Here is a 17,697-nt window from a genome sequence, read left to right on the forward strand (position 1 = left end):
CGTATGCATTTACACGCAACTAGGCTGTTGCCTATCACACTAATTCAGTGAGTTTCTCAACTGACCGCCATCCATGAGAAGAGGCCGCTAAAATCAGCTCCGAATTTTCAGGTCGGTATGGCAGTCAGATTCGGCCGCGAAAGTCCATAAGATGAAAAATCTACTCGTATACCTCGTCTGTGATCTAATCCTAAATCGATTTGTAGTTGACGAGTGTATTTGAATTTTTGTGAGAAATTAATACACAATGAAATACTTTCACGATTGTTACGACAAATGGAATGGTTTTTGAAGAACGCAGCCATTAGATCATATTATTTGTTATGTAATTAATAATTGTATTAATTACATACTAAATAATAATCCCCAGGTCTCACCACGTGGAGGTTGCTGCGAGTGGAGACCCGAAGGGAAATAGATGGAATCAAAGTTCCATCGATCTCCCTTTTAGCTAAGCTTAGCTGGATTACTAAACTAGAGAGATAGAAGGAAGCAATGTTCCTTCGATCTTCTAGTTTAGTTGTACCAAGTAATTATTTCGTTTGAAAAGGGGTGAAGCTATTTTGTGGGATACGCGACGCGACGCGATGCTGAACCGTGCGGCAGATCTTCGGATCGAATCAACACTGCCCTTGGTAGATTGATTTCTATTTCTAGAAATCGATCTATCATGGGTAGGCGACTAGATCTTTCGGACAAACTGGACGGCCGATCACATGTGTCAATCGATGAAACAGCGGTGATCGAAGCTAGGAACCAGAGAACGAGTCGAGAGAAGCTACTTGTTAAATAATTACTTGGCAATATTGGGAGACGCATACAATAGGGACTTAAAATTAACGTCGAAGCTCAAGTCTGGTAAAGTTAAAACTAAAATTCGGACGATAGAAGGAAACAAAGTTCCTTGGATGTTCTGGTTTAGTTGTACCAAGCAATTATTTGGTTAAAAAGAGGGTCGAAGTTAATTTGAGGGGCACGCGAAGCGACGCGACGCGACGCTGAACCGTGCAGCAGATCCGAGGATCGAACCTACTGCCCTTGCTAACTAGATCTCTATAGGATAATGGACGGCTGCGACTCCGAATCGAAGGTCTCCATTGCTCCAATGCAACCCGCCGGGAGCCCGAAGGACCCGACTCAAGTTGTCTGACATAGAGAGAGTACCTGAAACAGTGTCGACTTTCGCTGGAAGGTATGCGTTTCCGCAGAATACGGAAACTCCACACCTTCCAGCAAAGTACCATTTTCCCTCGATCGAGCTACCAAAGGGAAGGCGATTAGATCTTTCGGATCAGCTACACGGCCGATCACATGTTTCAATCGATGAAACAGCGGTGACCGAAGCTAGGAACGAGGGAACGAGCGAGAGACAAGCTACTTATTGAATAATTGCTTGGTAGGACGCGGAGATACGTATAATAAAGAAGGCTTCGACGTTAATTTTAATACTCGCGACGAAGCTTAAGACTAATCAACTTGCAATTAAAGGTCCCTCGGCGGTTGTGGCGTTCTCCCTCGATGTCCTTGCGATTAACCCAAATTTAAACTGAAATCAAAACTCATATGTATATTAGTGAGATATGGTAGGAAATTTAATAAACACTTTAAAATGATCTATCACCTAGCTAAAGGGAATTGAACAGAGTATATGAGCAAAATGTTACAAGAATTTAAGCTGAGAATTAAAAATAAAAATCTTATATTAATCAGTGTCGAACAACGAACACGAACGAAAAAACGAGTCAGAGACATCGAAACAAATACGGTATATGCATCGACACAATGTTATTCATATCAAAACGAACACTCCTAATAATGAAAGAAACTTGGATCGAGACACCAAGTTGAATCAACACCAAACAATCAAACGAAATGGAAGAATCGAACAAAGTACCTCCGTAGAATATTACGAGAATTCGAGCACGAACGTAAAAATATGAATTCATGAATTTGTATAGAAACAAATATAGTGTATGATTGAAAACAATATTATATTATTATATCCTGCAATATTATACATATCGAAGCAGTCACATAAATTCGCAAAACAATGTAAAAGTAGAAACAGAGAAAAGGAACATTCATAATAACCAAATAAAATCAGATAGATAAATAAAGTTGAATTCACATCAAACAAACAAATAAAAATAATAAAATATAAATAAGTGGAGTGGACTTACTACTTGTTGTCAGTACATAGGGTAGTTACCATAAGGGCCAGCTGTAAAGTAAGAAAATATTCATATTATAGCAACATCGGTTAGATAAACAAGGCAAAATCAGTTCATTGAAGCAAAATTGGCATCAAACGATAGAATAGAAGAGGGGAGAGAATTTTTAAACAGTTCTTACCGTTGGTCATCACCGTCCGGCACTGGTCAGTAGTGGTCAGTAGTGGCAGGAACGCGAATCAGAACTGGTCAGTAGTGGTCAGTAGTGGTCAGTAGTGGTCAGTAGTGGTCAGTAGTGGTCAGTATTGGTCAGCCATGGTCAGCTGTGGTCAGCGCTGGCCAGTAGTGGTCAGCAGCGGCCAGCAGATGTTAGCAGCGGTCCCCAGTTCTCCTTTGGCTATTTGTACACTCCCGAATTCGCGACGCGACTGAAGAAATCTTCGCAGTGAACCTGCTTATATGTCTAAGGTGATGAAAGGGTGGGGAGACCAGTCAGAGCCAAAGTTGAAGATAACAGGTAAGACTGTCTCGTCTACAAAGAAACTATTTCGATTGGTCCCACCTCTTGACCATTTCTGGATCTTCACTGGACCGCTGACCTTGATGTCCACCTCACTGTTGACCACCAGTGACCATAAGCTAGTCATTGTTGATCATCGACCCATTAAAACCATTACGAAGATTAAAGCCTTCTTACGAGGATTCCCTTACAATTTGATGCATGATCTTTTTAACATTTTGTTCCACTTTGGAAGAGTGTATCTCGTTAATTTTTGTCTATTTGTATGTCAATTCGAACAATTGCCATACTGAGCAAAAAATTCGGAGGTGATTTCAGCGTCCTCTTCTCATGGATGGCGGTCAGTTGAGAAATTATTCACTGAATTAGTATCGATAGGCAAACAGCTGTAGTTTTGCGTAAATCCATGTGAGTTGACTATGAAAGGGATTAAAATTCATTTCTGAATCTGTTGGTAACGTTGCGAGTGACAAAAAAATGGTAATGGGGTCCCGGGACCCCAGAAACTCGGGCCGTAAAATTACATTAGGTGAAAGGTCTATTCATATACCTCGTCTGTGGTGAAAGGTCTATTCATATACCTCGTCTGTGGTGTAGGGTCTACTCATATACCCGGTCTGTGCTATAATAAAAAATGCTCGAAAGAATTGATAAAATAAGGAAGAATACTGCGTTACCGTTAGTTGGTAATATATCTTGAAACGTCGCTTTAGAATTTTCTACTTGATTAACAGTCAGTAACGACTATTTTTACATTATGGGATTAGAGTTATCTACAGGAAAATTGCGCGCATTTAAAAATGTATTTGATATTCAGATTGAAGTGTCATGCTGTGTAAAGAGAATAGTTAATGTCACTTTTGCAGAATATATTAAGAAGATTAAGAAATTTCTGTCTCTCTATACCTAAACAGTTAATATGTACACAAGTTGTATGGATAAGGTTTTATTTTTAACTGTGAAATAAAGTATAGTGCAAACATAGATATGGAGAGGCCGGATCTAAAGAAACGAGGTTATTATTCCGAAATTGTCACAGGTAAGCGAACGAAAATATACGTGTATACTAACTTTTTCGTTATTTTTTTCTCATACGTAACAAAAATAGTCATATAAATTGTATGATGCGCAGGTACTCCGGAGCAACCCGTGAGACCAGAAGTAGTTTTATTAACCACTGCTCCAAGAAGAACCAAACTTGCTTGGCAAGTTTTTACGGAACATCACAGTGCTCGCGTGCAACAATTAAACGACCAGGAAACGTACAATTTTCTCGGCGAGGCTAAAAGATGGATGAGCTTTCCCGAGGATCGATCAATCGTGAGCAGAGAAAAATACTCATAAAAGTTACCAAAGTTCTCAATCGCAAGATGGTGGACGGCCTTCGTCACCGAGTGTATAATAGACGATGCAAATATAATGATCTCATTAAATTAGTTTCGAAGGGACTGCAAAGCGATACCCTTGTCGTCCGCGAGCTGCAAAATAGGTTTCGCGCGACGGGCTGACGATTTATTAGCTACAGAGCCGCTTGCTCGAAACGTCAGCTCATTTTGAGACAGTTAAGACCTTAAAGTTCCAGTATCTAAAGCGAATCCCACCGAGTCAACGATGCTGTTTTGGCGTTATCTCGTTCCGTTGAAGTTACTACGCGAACTGACACCGAAATACCCCACTTTGCTAGCGTGTTCTACCCTTTCTAAGAACGAAGTCGTGTAAACATAGGTCCAGAAACTCTTTCTCGCGGAACGTGGTGGAGTATTTGTATCGGGGGTTAAAAAAAGGTCCTGAAAATAATTGTCCCAAATCGTTGTGTAAAAGTTCTCGTCGAACTATATCGGTTCGAGTTAAAGTTTCGTATAATTTCCAACACAAAAAATCACGCGAGATCGATTGCAATTTTTTACTTTCCCTTAAAATTATCGAAATAACGAATTACATCCAACGAAAGGCGTTCCCCGCGGAGACGTTCGCGCCGAAAGTGCAAATGGAGCAGAACGTGGAACCGAAACGATTGCCGCGGAACGTCGAGATGGAGAGGAGACGAAGGGTTTATCGAAATTTAAAAATCGAGGACGCTTTGGACGCCGAGGGCGTCGCCGCGAAGGAAATCCTACAACCGTCCGCAATTTCATCGATTCTATCCCGCGAGGATATCTACGGGTTGTTCGCCACCGCTCATCTCCTCCCGCTCGAGATTTTCGACGACCAAGAATACGATTGCAGGCACGGAAACGTTCGAATATTTCTAATATTGCGTCGACGTTCAATTTTTTACACATACAGTATTTTCTCTATATAAGCTCGGAACTCGTCCACGATATAAGCAAATATCGTATCCCCTCTACTTATCCCCATTGCGTATCGTTAGAACCCAGCACACGCTGTATCGGCGAGTGTGCCTTCCTATGAGCGATTCCTCAAGATGGCGGCGTGCTTGACGGTCGATCGTCGAACATTGTCATACGATGCAACACTAGTGCAATAATACAAATTTTTTATTTTTCCTTTTCTTGTTTTAAAGCTTTTAACATGTCTGTGACAGTTTTTTGATTTAACTAAGATCAAGTACAACATAATTTTTATTATTGTTTTTCATAAATTATAATATACATTTGTCCTTTCTTTAAAGTGTCTGCCTCATCTGAAAAAATTAATTGTAGTTTATTTGCTGAAATCGCGAGACAACTCAGAGTAAAATAAGTTGGTTAAACAGTTCAAATTCGCAAGTTGTATCTTTTTGAGTCATATCGCCATTGCAGTAAACGAGCGATACATACATACATATATCTACTGAAGTTATGACACGATTTAACTAGTACATATACAATATTAAATCAACAACGAAATTTATCTTTATTTTTGTCCTTCCTCTTTTCAAACTTTATCGACATATTCGTGACACTTTTCTGATTAAAATGATACCAAATACGATATACAACCAGATCCTATTTACTAACGCAATAAGCGATCAAAGGCATGCATCGCTCAGGTCATTCCATATCGAAATACAGGCGATGTTTACGGGAGTCTATACAGAATCAGTATTTCATTCTGCGACCTCTACCAAGAGGGGTAGAGGTCGGAATTAGAACACCGATTTCGTATAAGCTCCAGAGGTGCCAGAAAGCATCCACGGTGCGAAACTCACGCATGCCAGATCACGCGTACGTGAGCTCGAGGAGTTTCGGAAAGTCGACAAAGGCAAACTGACGCATGCCTTCTTTCTCGGTTCTCCGAAGCTGCCCGAAGTAACTTCGGATCGCCTCGTGGGAGTCGAGAGAGAAAGGCTCACATTTGCCTTCTCGCTCTTAACAACTGAAATCCGACCTCCCGTCAACGGCATACGATTCGGATTCTCGAGCCGAGATTCCCGACTGCTCAGGCATTTTTACTTTCCGACCTATGTAGGCGCACATAAGCAAAGTACCCATAATGAAAAAAAAATTTTGTAAAATTTATTTTACGGAAATACACGTTTTAAGACCCTCTGATCATATTTTAATTATTGAAAAAAAAGATTTTTTTTTATTATTCCCTTGTATGAGCACACATATGTATATTATTAATACGATTGAGTATAAATAGCTAAATGAATTTAAATGAAACTTTACATTTAAGTTTTATGTTCTCATTTCAAAGTCCGGTTAGACTTTGACTATAATCAGTCCATGGATAATAATGATTATACCTCTTGTTTCATAGTTGTTCCGATATATAGGCATACTGTATACAAAATCTTTTAAATGTTTCATTTTGCTTATGTGAGCCTATATACAGTGCCGAACAAAAGTATTGGCACAGACCGTATTTTCAAATAAAATGTTATGTAGCTGTGAATAAAACACAATGTCTTCTTTATTTTTGGTACAAAATATAAGTTTGAGGTTTGAACTTTAATGATATCTCTTACGGTGAAACGACTTCTATTTACTATTTTAGCTATTGAAGAATATGAATTTCCCTCTTTTGATAATTTTAATATAAGTTTTCTCGTGTTTTTCGATACATTGTTGTGTTATTCACTTTATTACAGGCAAACTTAGTAAGAAATAAGAAATGAATATCAAATTAAATCTCGGGACTTCTCTGGATACAACATTCATGCCCATATTATAAATATTTACACAAGTGTTTCATAGAAATATTAAATTTACAAGTGTGCCAATACTTTTGTTTCGTCGAAAACTGCCCTCTGTGTATTTGTTACTATTTTTCATTATTACAGGTCTACTTAACCGCTTTGTTTCGCGAGATACTTAAAGTTCAAGCCTCAAACTTATATTATAAGTAATATCTTAATATTTATACCAAAAAGTATCAAGAAACGTTTCTCGTATATGCTATAGCTGAGCGTTGAGCCCCTAGAGCGTCGCTTCTATAGAGACAATACTGTATTCTGAATAAGAGTTCTCTGTATGCAATGTTACGTACAGAACGACGGAGGATTGGATAAACCTTGGCATAATCGACGGAGTATCGTACCCGTTGCCAGCCACAGTCTTCGTTCCAAGGTACCACGAGGAGGACGAGAGATTTCGGCGGATCGATGATCTGGCAGGGCATTTGTTTGCTTGGCACAACGCTGCTGTTATCAGTTACGATAGCAGGAAGAAATTGTGGACGGTGCTCACTCTGGACGGGAGGAAACGGAAATACTTTATACCGAGGATCTATATCCGGTTCTACGCGGAGGACCCGAGGATCTTCGCTAAAAGAGTGGCCGCTGCTGTCGAGCACAGACGAATCGCCGAAGCTTCTATAAAGTGACTAACACTTCGAACATCAAATATATTTCTCTGAACAAAATTCAACGTCTATTACTCTTTTCACGCAGGTATAATTTCTATTTGGACTGCATGCAGATGGACGGGATGCAGACTTTGAACGAGGGAGAAAAGGAAACTATCGTTCGCCTGATCGCTACCAGGAGCAAATTTAAGAGGAAGCAGATACGGGCTGTGGGTAGAAATTCCTTATAAATTCGAAACTATATCGATGTAATAACCGACGAATATGGCGTGCAAGAGACTTTAACAAATCTCCAGTTTCATGGAAATGAAGTAACCTAATATGGGGAAACGTGTGCTCGCGTCTCTTGTTATGAATTTACATAACTAATCTCGTACTCATTTCATAAATACGTTGTACAGCAAGCTTTGACATCAAAAAGAACATTCATGCGATGAAACTGGTTCACGATACTGCAAAAATCCCCTTATTGTCTCTCATTATCGCAGGAAGTACAAATTACTCGAGCTAACGAAGAAACTTTGTCTATTGTAACGCCAAAGTTTCTCAAGTAACGTGACGTTCGATGTTATACAATCGGCGTGTATTCCGTATCAATTTACTTCAGTTGCGCCAAACTTTGCCAACAACTGAATCGAAGACTGAAAGGAGGGTCGCGTTCACATTCGAAGTTTTAAACTTTATTCCGTTGTCAGGTTTCGGGAGGTATTCTATCGATCTTTAATTGGCGCGTGTTTCAGCTGATGGACGAGATCTGTCTGGATTACGAGCGCACGATGTGCGATCTCATGTGGAGGCAAATGATCGACCGAAATCCCGAAATGTTTAAATTCATCTCGTGGACGCCCGGCGTAGAGGCGGAAAGGGTACCGGAGAAAGGAAAGATCGACACGAGTATGGAAAATTTCACGGTAATTTGCACTTTGGTCCAACTTTAATAGTGGCTGGTCAACGATGAAATTTTTACTTTGTTTGTCTTCCCACTTTTTAACGTCTTTATTGAAAGAAAAAAATGGGGAAAAATGGAAAGAGCGGTATAGAAACAGAGCACAGGGCAAAATTGGGTAATAAGACGGTCGTTTACAAACGCGACCCTGAAATATCGGAAACTTTGTACGAGACGCGAGCGTCGATCGCGAAAACTGAAACCCGTGCTGTTTCCACGTAGGAAACGAGGAAGTTTACCCACTGGATTACGTTGTACGTGCTGCAGGAAGTGTACGAGGCGATGGCCTCCGTTGTGGAGGAATGTATCCACGTGTCCGATATGTGTCTGTTCGCTTCCAATTTTGGGAAGCTGATGAAGTTATCGGAATTCGTGGATGTGGAAACTTTAGCCACCGTAACGGTCATCAAGTATCTCAAGGAACCGTGGTTGGAGAAAATAACGCAGTCCGTGAGGCTGTGTTTGAGGGACGTCGGAAAGGGTTGGTTCAATCTCAAGGAAACGTTCCACGACGTCTACGACGCGATGAAACTGAAGCGTTTCATGAACCTGATCACTCTGCGTATGCAGGTGCGTGGATATCGATGCAAAAACGCTTCTACTCTTGATCGTGTTTTCTCATTATTCGTACGTAGTACGCGCTACGAATGCTCGTGGAGCGTTCGATCGTGGTGTACAGGAAGAGTCTCGAGAATCCTGCGCTGTGCACGTTAGACACAGACGAATCCTTCGTTTGGGGAACGAATCTCGTCGACAGTCGATTCAAGTCCGTCTATAATCCCATCTTCAGGGTGGAGATTCGGATGAATGAGAAGGAGGCGATCTATTCGACGAATCCCGACGAATTCGTAGTAAGTGAGCTTTACGAGAGACATCCTCTATATTTTGATGTTCATGTTACCCCTTGCTATCTTGTTCTTATCAAGAAAACCATCGTGTCGTTGTACGACAACGCGCTCGCCATGTGCCATCAAGTACGACAAGTGCATCCTTTCCTACTTCCGGCGCTGAAGTTTCCGTCAGACCTCTTTATGAGCTCCGTTGGGCTACTCGAGGATCACGTTTGCCACGTTCGAGACCGTTTGAAGCTAGCTTACCAAAAGTCCGTCATACCCTTGAAAGCATATGCCAGAGAATACCACAGGTTCTTGGACCTCTTTAATCTCGATGTTGCCAACTACGTCGAGTGAGTCGCAAATAGTATTACGTCGAAACTTCGCTCGGTTAGATTTTATTAAAAATTCTGTTTCAACGAGTCCATTAATTAATTATTTCCAGAGCGTTGTAAAACGTCTTGACGTCTCTGCGTTTGGACGTAAATAATTGTAAATACTAAGAGTAGGGTCATGAATAAAGTATTACGCCAAGGGTGGCTCAATTACTTCATCCCTCGATGGGTGTTCCTTAAGCGGTTCGTCGCGCTATATTAAATTCCGTTTCATTGTTTAGGGAGTATAAGAATGAAGATGACCTCACAACGGCGGATATAAAGGAGGCAATAGAGGCTCAGATCGCGATGAAAAATAATCTCGAGGCCATTTTGCCCAAGTACATCGCCATCGGGCCGTTCCAAGTGATCGTGCAGCCGTTGAGGGATTTTCTTATGCAGAAACGTCACGATTGCATCACCGGTTTGCTCGCCATGCTCACGGAAAAGTTACGTACGGAGATCGATAGCATTTTGGACGAGTACAGGGACATAAGGATCAAACTGAAGGAAGTGCCGCGTAGCATCGAGCATATATTCGACATTCGCGAATGGATGGAGACCATACCGCTTCGCGTGGAAGAACAGGAGGAAAAGATGAACAGATTGAAGTTCGATTTCGACGTTCTGGACACGTTCTGGTGGAACTTGTCGGACGAGGACTTCCAGGCGAAATGGGAGGCTGTTGGGTCTCCGCTTCAGATTGAATTGCAGGTGGAACTTTTATCGTTTGACAATGTTTGGTTGATATTCTTGAACGTCGATTGACGTTGTTTGAACTTGGACAGATCGAAGAAACTAACGAACAGTTCGTCGAGGAGCAGGAGAAGCTCTATAAGATCCAAGTGCAGGACGAGGTTCTGCTGATCGAGAGGATAGACACTCTGGTGGGCAACGTACAGAACATAGCGCTTCAAACAGACATCAAACGCATACACGAGACCGCCCTCGACGTGAAACGTGTTTGGAAAGCGATGATGGACTGCCGGGAAAATGGACTGCTGCTCAACCAACGACAGAAGTTGTTCGGAATGGACGTCGTGCCGTTCGAGCATTTGCACAAACTCATAAGGGACTTCGATCCCTATAGGAGTTTATGGGTCACCGCTTCAGGCAAGCATCGATCTCGATCGTTGATCACCGAGCATCTCCGGAATATTCTCCTCCGATATAATCGAATGAAATTTCAATAACGTCGCCTCTCTCTAATTTACCGTAATTCGCAGACTGGCTCAGATGGTACGAGGCGTGGGTGGATAATCCTCTTATATACGTCGACGGCAGTCAAGTGGAGAGTCTCGTTGTCGACATGTTCCGCGAAATGACTCGATCCATCAGGACGTTCCAGGAACAACCGAGCAAGTTTACATACTTTGCGACAGAATTTAGTTAAAACGTTACTAATCGATTCTCGTCGAACAGAGGTACAAGCGGTAGCCACGCATATAAGGGACCAAATAGACGAGTTTAAACCTTACATCGGTTTGATACAATCCCTTCGGGAGCCAGGAATGAAGGATCGCCATTTCGAAGAATTGAGCTTGCACACGGGAATACAAATGGCCCTCACACCGACGCTAACGTTCAAGAATCTTCTGGTGCTCGGTATCCAGGAGTTCGAGGAGGTGGTGAAAACGGTGGCCGACACGGCAGCCAAAGAGTACGCCACGGAGCATACATTGAACAAAATGATCGCTGAGTGGGCTACGATCGCGATGGAGATACTCCCATATAAGAACACGGGTAAGTTCTTCTTCCATATTATGTTCGAACGATACAAACTTTTTTCTCTTGTTATTTTCAGGCACTTACATCATCAAGCTCGCAGAGGAGACGATGATGCTCCTGGACAATCACATCCTGGCCGTGCAGCAGCTCAGTTTCAGCCCGTTGAAAACCGCCTTCGAGGACGAGATAAACGAGTGGGAATACAAGTTGAACCTAACTCAGGACGTCCTTCTTCTCTGGCTAGAAGTTCAGAGGTATGTAGTGCTCTGGTGACATAGAATTGATACGTTTGACGATGGAAGTACGGGTCTGTGCGTAGAGACTGGATGTACTTGGAGCCAATATTTACTTCGGAGGATATCAGCATACAGTTGCCGGCGGAAGCCAGGAAATACAATGCAATGGAACGGAACTGGAGACGAATCATGAAGGCAGCGCACGACAATCCTTACGTAATTGCGATTTTGATACATTTTAATCCCGATTCTTGGCTTCCTCGTGATTTTTAGTTGATACAAGGGTCGTCGAATAAGCGAAGAGGCAATAATCTTGCTAATTTTCAATATAATGCCTCAATAAATTCCAAGTGATTTCACAGATCATCAAGATATGTCCGGACAAAAGTCTTCAGGAGAGCTTGCAGGAGTGCCAGAGTTTGCTGGAGGTGGTGCAGAAGGGTTTGTCGAACTATTTGGAGATGAAACGAAAAGTGTTCCCGCGGTTCTACTTCCTCAGCGACGACGAGCTCCTGGAGATCCTGGCGCAGGCCAAGAACGTCCAAGCGGTGCAGCCCCATTTGAGGAAGTGTTTCGAGGCGATCCAAGAGGTGAGATTTGAGGACGATTTGCAGATAACGAGGATGTACTCGGCAGAGGGCGAAGAGGTGATATTCCGACCATCCATGTATCCATTGAGGAGCGTGGAGTATTGGATCGGTGATTTGGAGAAGGTGATGCGTAATACGATCAGAGAGATAATCCAAGAAGCTTTGAGCGTTATCGATTCGATACCGAGGAAAGAATGGGTCTACATGTGGCCGGGACAGGTAACTCTTTGTTGCGGTCAAACATATTGGACCGCCCACGTTGAAGACGGGATCCTGAAGAACAAACTTCGAGCTTACTTCGATGAGCTACTAGACCAGGTAAACGCACATCCATGGTTTTCTACCATGGAGTTATATAGTTCTTGAAATTCCGAAACTGTCGACGGTATTGTTAGTTAATAGGTTGTTGGAAATTGAAGGCAGATATGTCCATGGTTCTCGATTTTACAGGCTGAGTAATGCTGAGTGTACGTTCTGTACGTAGTAATATCCGGGGATCAATGAAAACCACGCTATTTGTGGTGTAAATGTTCATCTGTTTCACAGTCCCTTCCGTCGAATATATTCGTACGTTTTAACTGTAATATTGTGGGTGATGGCATTACAAGTGCCGAAGTATCTTCTAAACTAGTCCTCCTCGCGTCCAACTTCTATTTCTTCTGAAATTAACAATAAGTATCTTCCGCAAGAAAATGATCGTAAGTATGTTGTTGCAGGGAAAAGAAAAAAAAACAGAAAAGAGATAAATGATATTGAACTATCTAACGAACTATACATTTCGTGGTTATCGTAATTTAGTAAAAACGGTTGTTGGTTTATCTAACTGTAACACGTGGTAATTCTCACGCAGCTCGACGATCTACGCGAGCTGGTGCGCGGTCCACAAACCGAAATCCAGAGGCTGATGCTGGAAGCCGTGATCACGATCGAAGTGCACGCTAGGGACGTTCTACACACGTTGGTCGAAGAGAGGGTATCGAACGTCAACGACTTCGATTGGATATCGCAATTGCGATATTACTGGGTGGACGATAGCGAGCTCAAAGTGCGCGCGGTAAACGCCGAATTTCCCTACGGGTAATTCGAACGCTTTTTTTAAACTTACTTCGCGGTCGTTTCCGAGTCAAAATTAATTCGTACATCGATAGAGCGTTTCGGAAACATTTTGGAAATGCCAGGGACGATTATTCGGATGATTATTATCGGTGCACAGGGAATAATCCTTGTTATGTTCCTCAAAGATACGAGTATCTGGGGAACACTGGCAGATTGGTGATCACGCCACTAACCGATCGATGTTATCTGACCCTAACCGGTGCTCTGCACTTGAAATTTGGCGGCGCGCCAGCCGGTCCAGCCGGAACCGGAAAGACGGAAACCGTGAAGGACCTCGCGAAAGCGTTCGCGATCCAGTGCGTAGTTTTCAATTGTTCGGACCAATTGGACTTCATGTCGATGGGGAAATTCTTCAAGGGCCTCGCCAGGTAATTTACCTTTCTATTTTAGGAACTGTAGTACCAATTTCATAAAATTGAGCTGTTCGTTAATTATATTTTATTTACAGCGTTATTCTTCTACAGGTTTTAACTTTTCAATGATTATTAATTGTATTTCGCAGTGCAGGCGCGTGGGCGTGTTTTGATGAATTCAACAGGATCGATATCGAGGTTTTATCGGTGATAGCTCAGCAAATCATGACGATACAACAAGCTCAACAGTTGCGAGTTGATACGTAAGTCATCTAAAGCAAATTAAAAATATGTCTATACGTAAACGTTATTGTTATATCGGAACTGATTGAAGATTTCCACACTTGAAAGTAACGATAAGGGAAACTTACTTGTCAGGTTCGTCTTCGAAGGAGACGAAATCGTCTTGAAGCCATCTTGCTCGGTTTTCATCACCATGAATCCCGGTTACGCTGGTCGCACCGAATTACCAGACAATTTGAAGGCTTTGTTCCGACCTGTCGCCATGATGGTACCCGACTATGCTCTAATTGCTGAAATATCGCTGTTCTCTTATGGTTTCAGCGACGCGAAAGTTTTGGCTGGCAAAATAACAACAACGTTCAAATTAAGTTCGGAACAATTAAGCACACAGGTGGCTAATTATAACACTCCATTTCCTCTTCTTTCGTACTTACTCAATTGGTTCTATTTCCAAACGGAGTTACTAAAACTCATTAGTGGAAACCTTTGTACAGACATCTATTGTCATAGATTTATATTCAGCTTTGGTTCCTTTATGTACGAGTACATCGCTACACAGAATTAATTATTTCGTTTACGTATACAGAAATAAAATTTACTCCATTCAGCGCCGATGGTTCAAATCGAATCAGGACTGAAGTTCTGTCAAAACGTTAAATCCAGCATTTATTTACGCGTATAAAATTGTTGGTTTAAAACGGGGTCAAGCTTGTTTAAATTAAAATCAACCGACGTACTGTCTCGGTATGATCAACAATTTGTCGATTTTAGTTCTTTAGGAGATTACGTATATATTTTAATAATTTAATCAGAAACAATATTGGAACTTCATAATTGTATTCATTATTTACAGTATGATTTGCATCAATGACCGAATTTGAAATTGTTAAAAATTACGAATTATAGAAATTTGGAAAATCGTATTTCGGTATACGAATATATAATAAATAAGTATAATTTTTAAAAAATATAATTATACGGTTTCCATTTCTCCAAATCCTTTTTCATTCTCTAATCGTATTTTTCTCTTAAGCGGCCTTTCTACCTTGTGGGATTTAAAAAATCGAATTTTTTTTTGCGTTTTTTTTTAGTATGTAGTCTCGAAAATATATCTACCAAATATTAAATTGAAATTCTGAAAACTAACGAATTTATGGCCTGCTGAAATGTACCGCGCGCAGGTATAACAACTGGACGTGAAACTATAAAGCTGTTTTTCTCGGAACTACATTTTTCGGAACTGCGTATGTGATAACGAAAAAACTATTCAAAATATCAATATGAAATTTATAAATCATTTTTAAAACTAGTCTCCCTGTAGCATGAACTAGGTTAATTGCGATATATGCAATACTTTTTCTTTTATTAACAAAAAAGCAACCGAATATATGAAAATATTCAGTATTTTTTCGTAAAATAGCTGCAATTTTGCTTCTTTGAAAAGATCCTAGTTCATGCTATAACCACACTCATATACATTAAGAATATCGTTGGTTTTTGGATTTCGGATAACTTGTTCGCAAGATATTACATACGCAGTCGAGCGCCGTTCGTAAAAACTGCTGTTTGTTGATCAACGAAAACAGTGTAATCAATAGATATTGTACGTTGCAAAAATTCGTAAATATAGCTAAATATGTAATAAATGTATCTACAAAACCCGAAGTTAATCGCTCTTTAGTAGCCCGCAAAAAAAAAAATCAGAAAGAAACATGTATTTCTCGTGCCTAAAAGGTAGAATGGCCCCTTAAATCACCGTGTGATCTGTATATCGAATTTCGTGGCGCAATAATTCTCGCGGAGTTCCGCGAGGATTTATCGTCGATTCGAGTTACGGTTCGCAACAAATGATCGCTAAATATTTGCGTTCCCACCACGTCGGTTTTATTTTCGTCCAGGATCATTACGACTTCGGTATGCGGGCGGTGAAGACGGTCATAGCCGTCGCGGGTAATTTAAAAAGGGAACAGAGAGATCTGAACGAGCAGCAGATCTGTTTACGAGCGCTACGTGATGTAAACGTTCCGAAGTTTCTGAAAGACGATTTAACATTGTTTAACGGTGAGCAGCCATTACCCGAGCGTGCGTATAATTCGATATTAAAACGTTTTCTCGAGTGCCACTTGAACGGGAATTGATATTACTTGGAAGTGGCCGTACACTCTCGGTCAAAAGTACCCAGAAACGTTCTAATAATCTATATACAGGGTGTAAACGATAACTTTGGCAAAAATCATAGGGTAAGTAGAGGCCCCATAGGCAACTATTTTAAGCATGGGAACCCGTGTCCGGAAATGCACCAGTAAAAAATTACGGCGATCTTTAACTTCGGTCTTTAGCGCCTGATGGATAGAAAACCCATCGTACTGGAAACTGTTTCTTTTGAGGTGGGTCAGTCGTGTAGGTGACAAAGATGACAAACATTGAAAGTTTTACGATGAACAACGTAAACATTTAATGAAATCATGGTCAAGAAACAATAAACTAAAAAAAGTTTGCCTACCCATCAGGCGCGAAAGACCAAAATTGAAGATCGCCGTAATTCTTTACTGGTGCATTTCCGGACACGAGTTCCCATGCTCAAAATACTTGCCTATGGGACCTCTACTTACCCTATGATTTTTGCCAAAGTTATCGTTTACACCCTGTATATCTATATCTTCTTCTATCTATCTTCTATTATATGTATAATATATAAAATGAAAGACCTGACTCACTGACTCATCAACGCCCAGGCTAAGCCCTTGGACATAAAAAGCTGAAGCTTTGCACAGAGGCTTCCATTATGATGTGTACAAGGAACAAGAAAGGATATTCCAAAATTCAACCCCTAAGGGGGTGGAAAGGGGTTGCAACGTTTTTATGAGGAATATTTTAGTTGCGGTCGGATTTACTTGAAATTTGGTCTTAATGCTCTTTGACATAATTAATCAAACACCTGTTTCGGCATTTTAAGAAATTCTACCCCTAGAGGGATGAAAGGGGGTTGCAACTTTTGTATGGAACATATTTTGTTCGTTGACGGATTTGCTTCATACTTGGTCTTAATACTCATTGATATAATTAAACACTTATTCCGGTTTTTTAAAAAATTCAATCTCTGAAGGGGTGAAAAGGGGTTGTAACGTTTGTACGAGGAATAATTTATTTGTGGTCGGGTTTGCTACAAACTTGGTCTTAATGCTCTTTGATATAATTAATGAAACACCTATTTTGGCATTTTAAAAAATTCAACCTCTGAAGGGGTGAAAAGGGGTTGTAACGTTTGTACGAGGAATACTTTATTTGTGGTCGGGTTTGCTACAAACTTGGTCTTAATGCTCTTTGATATAATTAATCAAACACCTATTTTGGCATTTTAAAAAATTCAACCTCTGAAGGGGTGAAAAGGGGTTGCAACGTTTGTATGGGACATATTTTGTTCGTGGTCGGATTTACCTGATACTTGGTCTGAATGCTCATTGATACACTTATTTCGCGTTAAAGTTACCTTATTTCAATAAATGGATCTAGAAACTTCAAATTTAACATGCAAGTACGGTATTATTATCTTGTCACTAAACCGTTGCAATGGTGTAAATACGCCTAAATATCGGTATGGGTGTCGTTATGAAGGTCTTTTGGGACGTTAATTACGAAAATGGTATCAATTTTGAAATGTAAGATGGCGACATGACATAAAATTAGAATTCTATAAAGGTGAATGGGGGTTTAAAAGGTTTTATTGAGAAACAATATCTATTTCCGAGGGAACTAGACGGTTTCCTGTGCGAGTGAAGCCGTGGGCAAAAGCTATTTATAATTTAAAATAAACACTAGTTGTTACGCAAACGAA

At 40.9% G+C, this 17,697-nt stretch overlaps 2 protein-coding genes across 2 annotated transcripts in view; both read left to right on the plus strand.

The window, feature by feature from the left end:
* The first annotated feature begins 4,678 nt into the window (after nucleotides 1–4,678).
* On the plus strand, nucleotides 4,679–7,461 carry LOC122401450 (dynein axonemal heavy chain 1-like). The gene is made up of 2 exons (XM_043403579.1): nucleotides 4,679–4,917; nucleotides 7,128–7,461. Exons 1-2 carry the CDS (start codon nucleotides 4,679–4,681, stop codon nucleotides 7,459–7,461), a joined length of 573 nt encoding a protein of 190 aa, XP_043259514.1.
* Nucleotides 7,462–7,550: 89 nt separating this feature from the next.
* LOC122401548 (dynein axonemal heavy chain 1-like) overlaps nucleotides 7,551–17,697 on the plus strand; it is a 111,191-nt gene continuing 101,044 nt past the window's right edge. The window contains exons 1-17 of the mRNA XM_043403749.1: nucleotides 7,551–7,652; nucleotides 8,184–8,354; nucleotides 8,657–8,959; nucleotides 9,025–9,240; nucleotides 9,316–9,575; nucleotides 9,839–10,310; nucleotides 10,385–10,709; nucleotides 10,823–10,954; nucleotides 11,019–11,339; nucleotides 11,401–11,578; nucleotides 11,644–11,776; nucleotides 11,923–12,468; nucleotides 13,001–13,227; nucleotides 13,392–13,634; nucleotides 13,769–13,882; nucleotides 13,998–14,253; nucleotides 15,761–15,923. Of these exons, the coding sequence (XP_043259684.1) occupies nucleotides 7,551–7,652; nucleotides 8,184–8,354; nucleotides 8,657–8,959; nucleotides 9,025–9,240; nucleotides 9,316–9,575; nucleotides 9,839–10,310; nucleotides 10,385–10,709; nucleotides 10,823–10,954; nucleotides 11,019–11,339; nucleotides 11,401–11,578; nucleotides 11,644–11,776; nucleotides 11,923–12,468; nucleotides 13,001–13,227; nucleotides 13,392–13,634; nucleotides 13,769–13,882; nucleotides 13,998–14,253; nucleotides 15,761–15,923 (4,162 nt within the window). The remainder of the gene's footprint in view (nucleotides 7,653–8,183; nucleotides 8,355–8,656; nucleotides 8,960–9,024; nucleotides 9,241–9,315; nucleotides 9,576–9,838; nucleotides 10,311–10,384; nucleotides 10,710–10,822; nucleotides 10,955–11,018; nucleotides 11,340–11,400; nucleotides 11,579–11,643; nucleotides 11,777–11,922; nucleotides 12,469–13,000; nucleotides 13,228–13,391; nucleotides 13,635–13,768; nucleotides 13,883–13,997; nucleotides 14,254–15,760; nucleotides 15,924–17,697) is intronic.

The sequence above is a fragment of the Colletes gigas genome, unplaced genomic scaffold (assembly GCF_013123115.1).
Source record: "Colletes gigas isolate AHSC1104 unplaced genomic scaffold, ASM1312311v1 Colletes_gigas_Sc00025, whole genome shotgun sequence".
Lineage (NCBI taxonomy): Eukaryota > Metazoa > Arthropoda > Insecta > Hymenoptera > Colletidae > Colletes > Colletes gigas.

Coding starts and splice junctions, on each gene's coding strand:
- LOC122401450 (XM_043403579.1), top strand. CDS start 4,679: ATGGAGCAGAACGTGGAACCGAAACGATTGCCGCGGAACGTCGAGATG. Junction 4,918..7,127: donor GACCAAGAATACGATTGCAG/GCACGGAAACGT, acceptor TGTTACGTACAG/AACGACGGAGGATTGGATAA.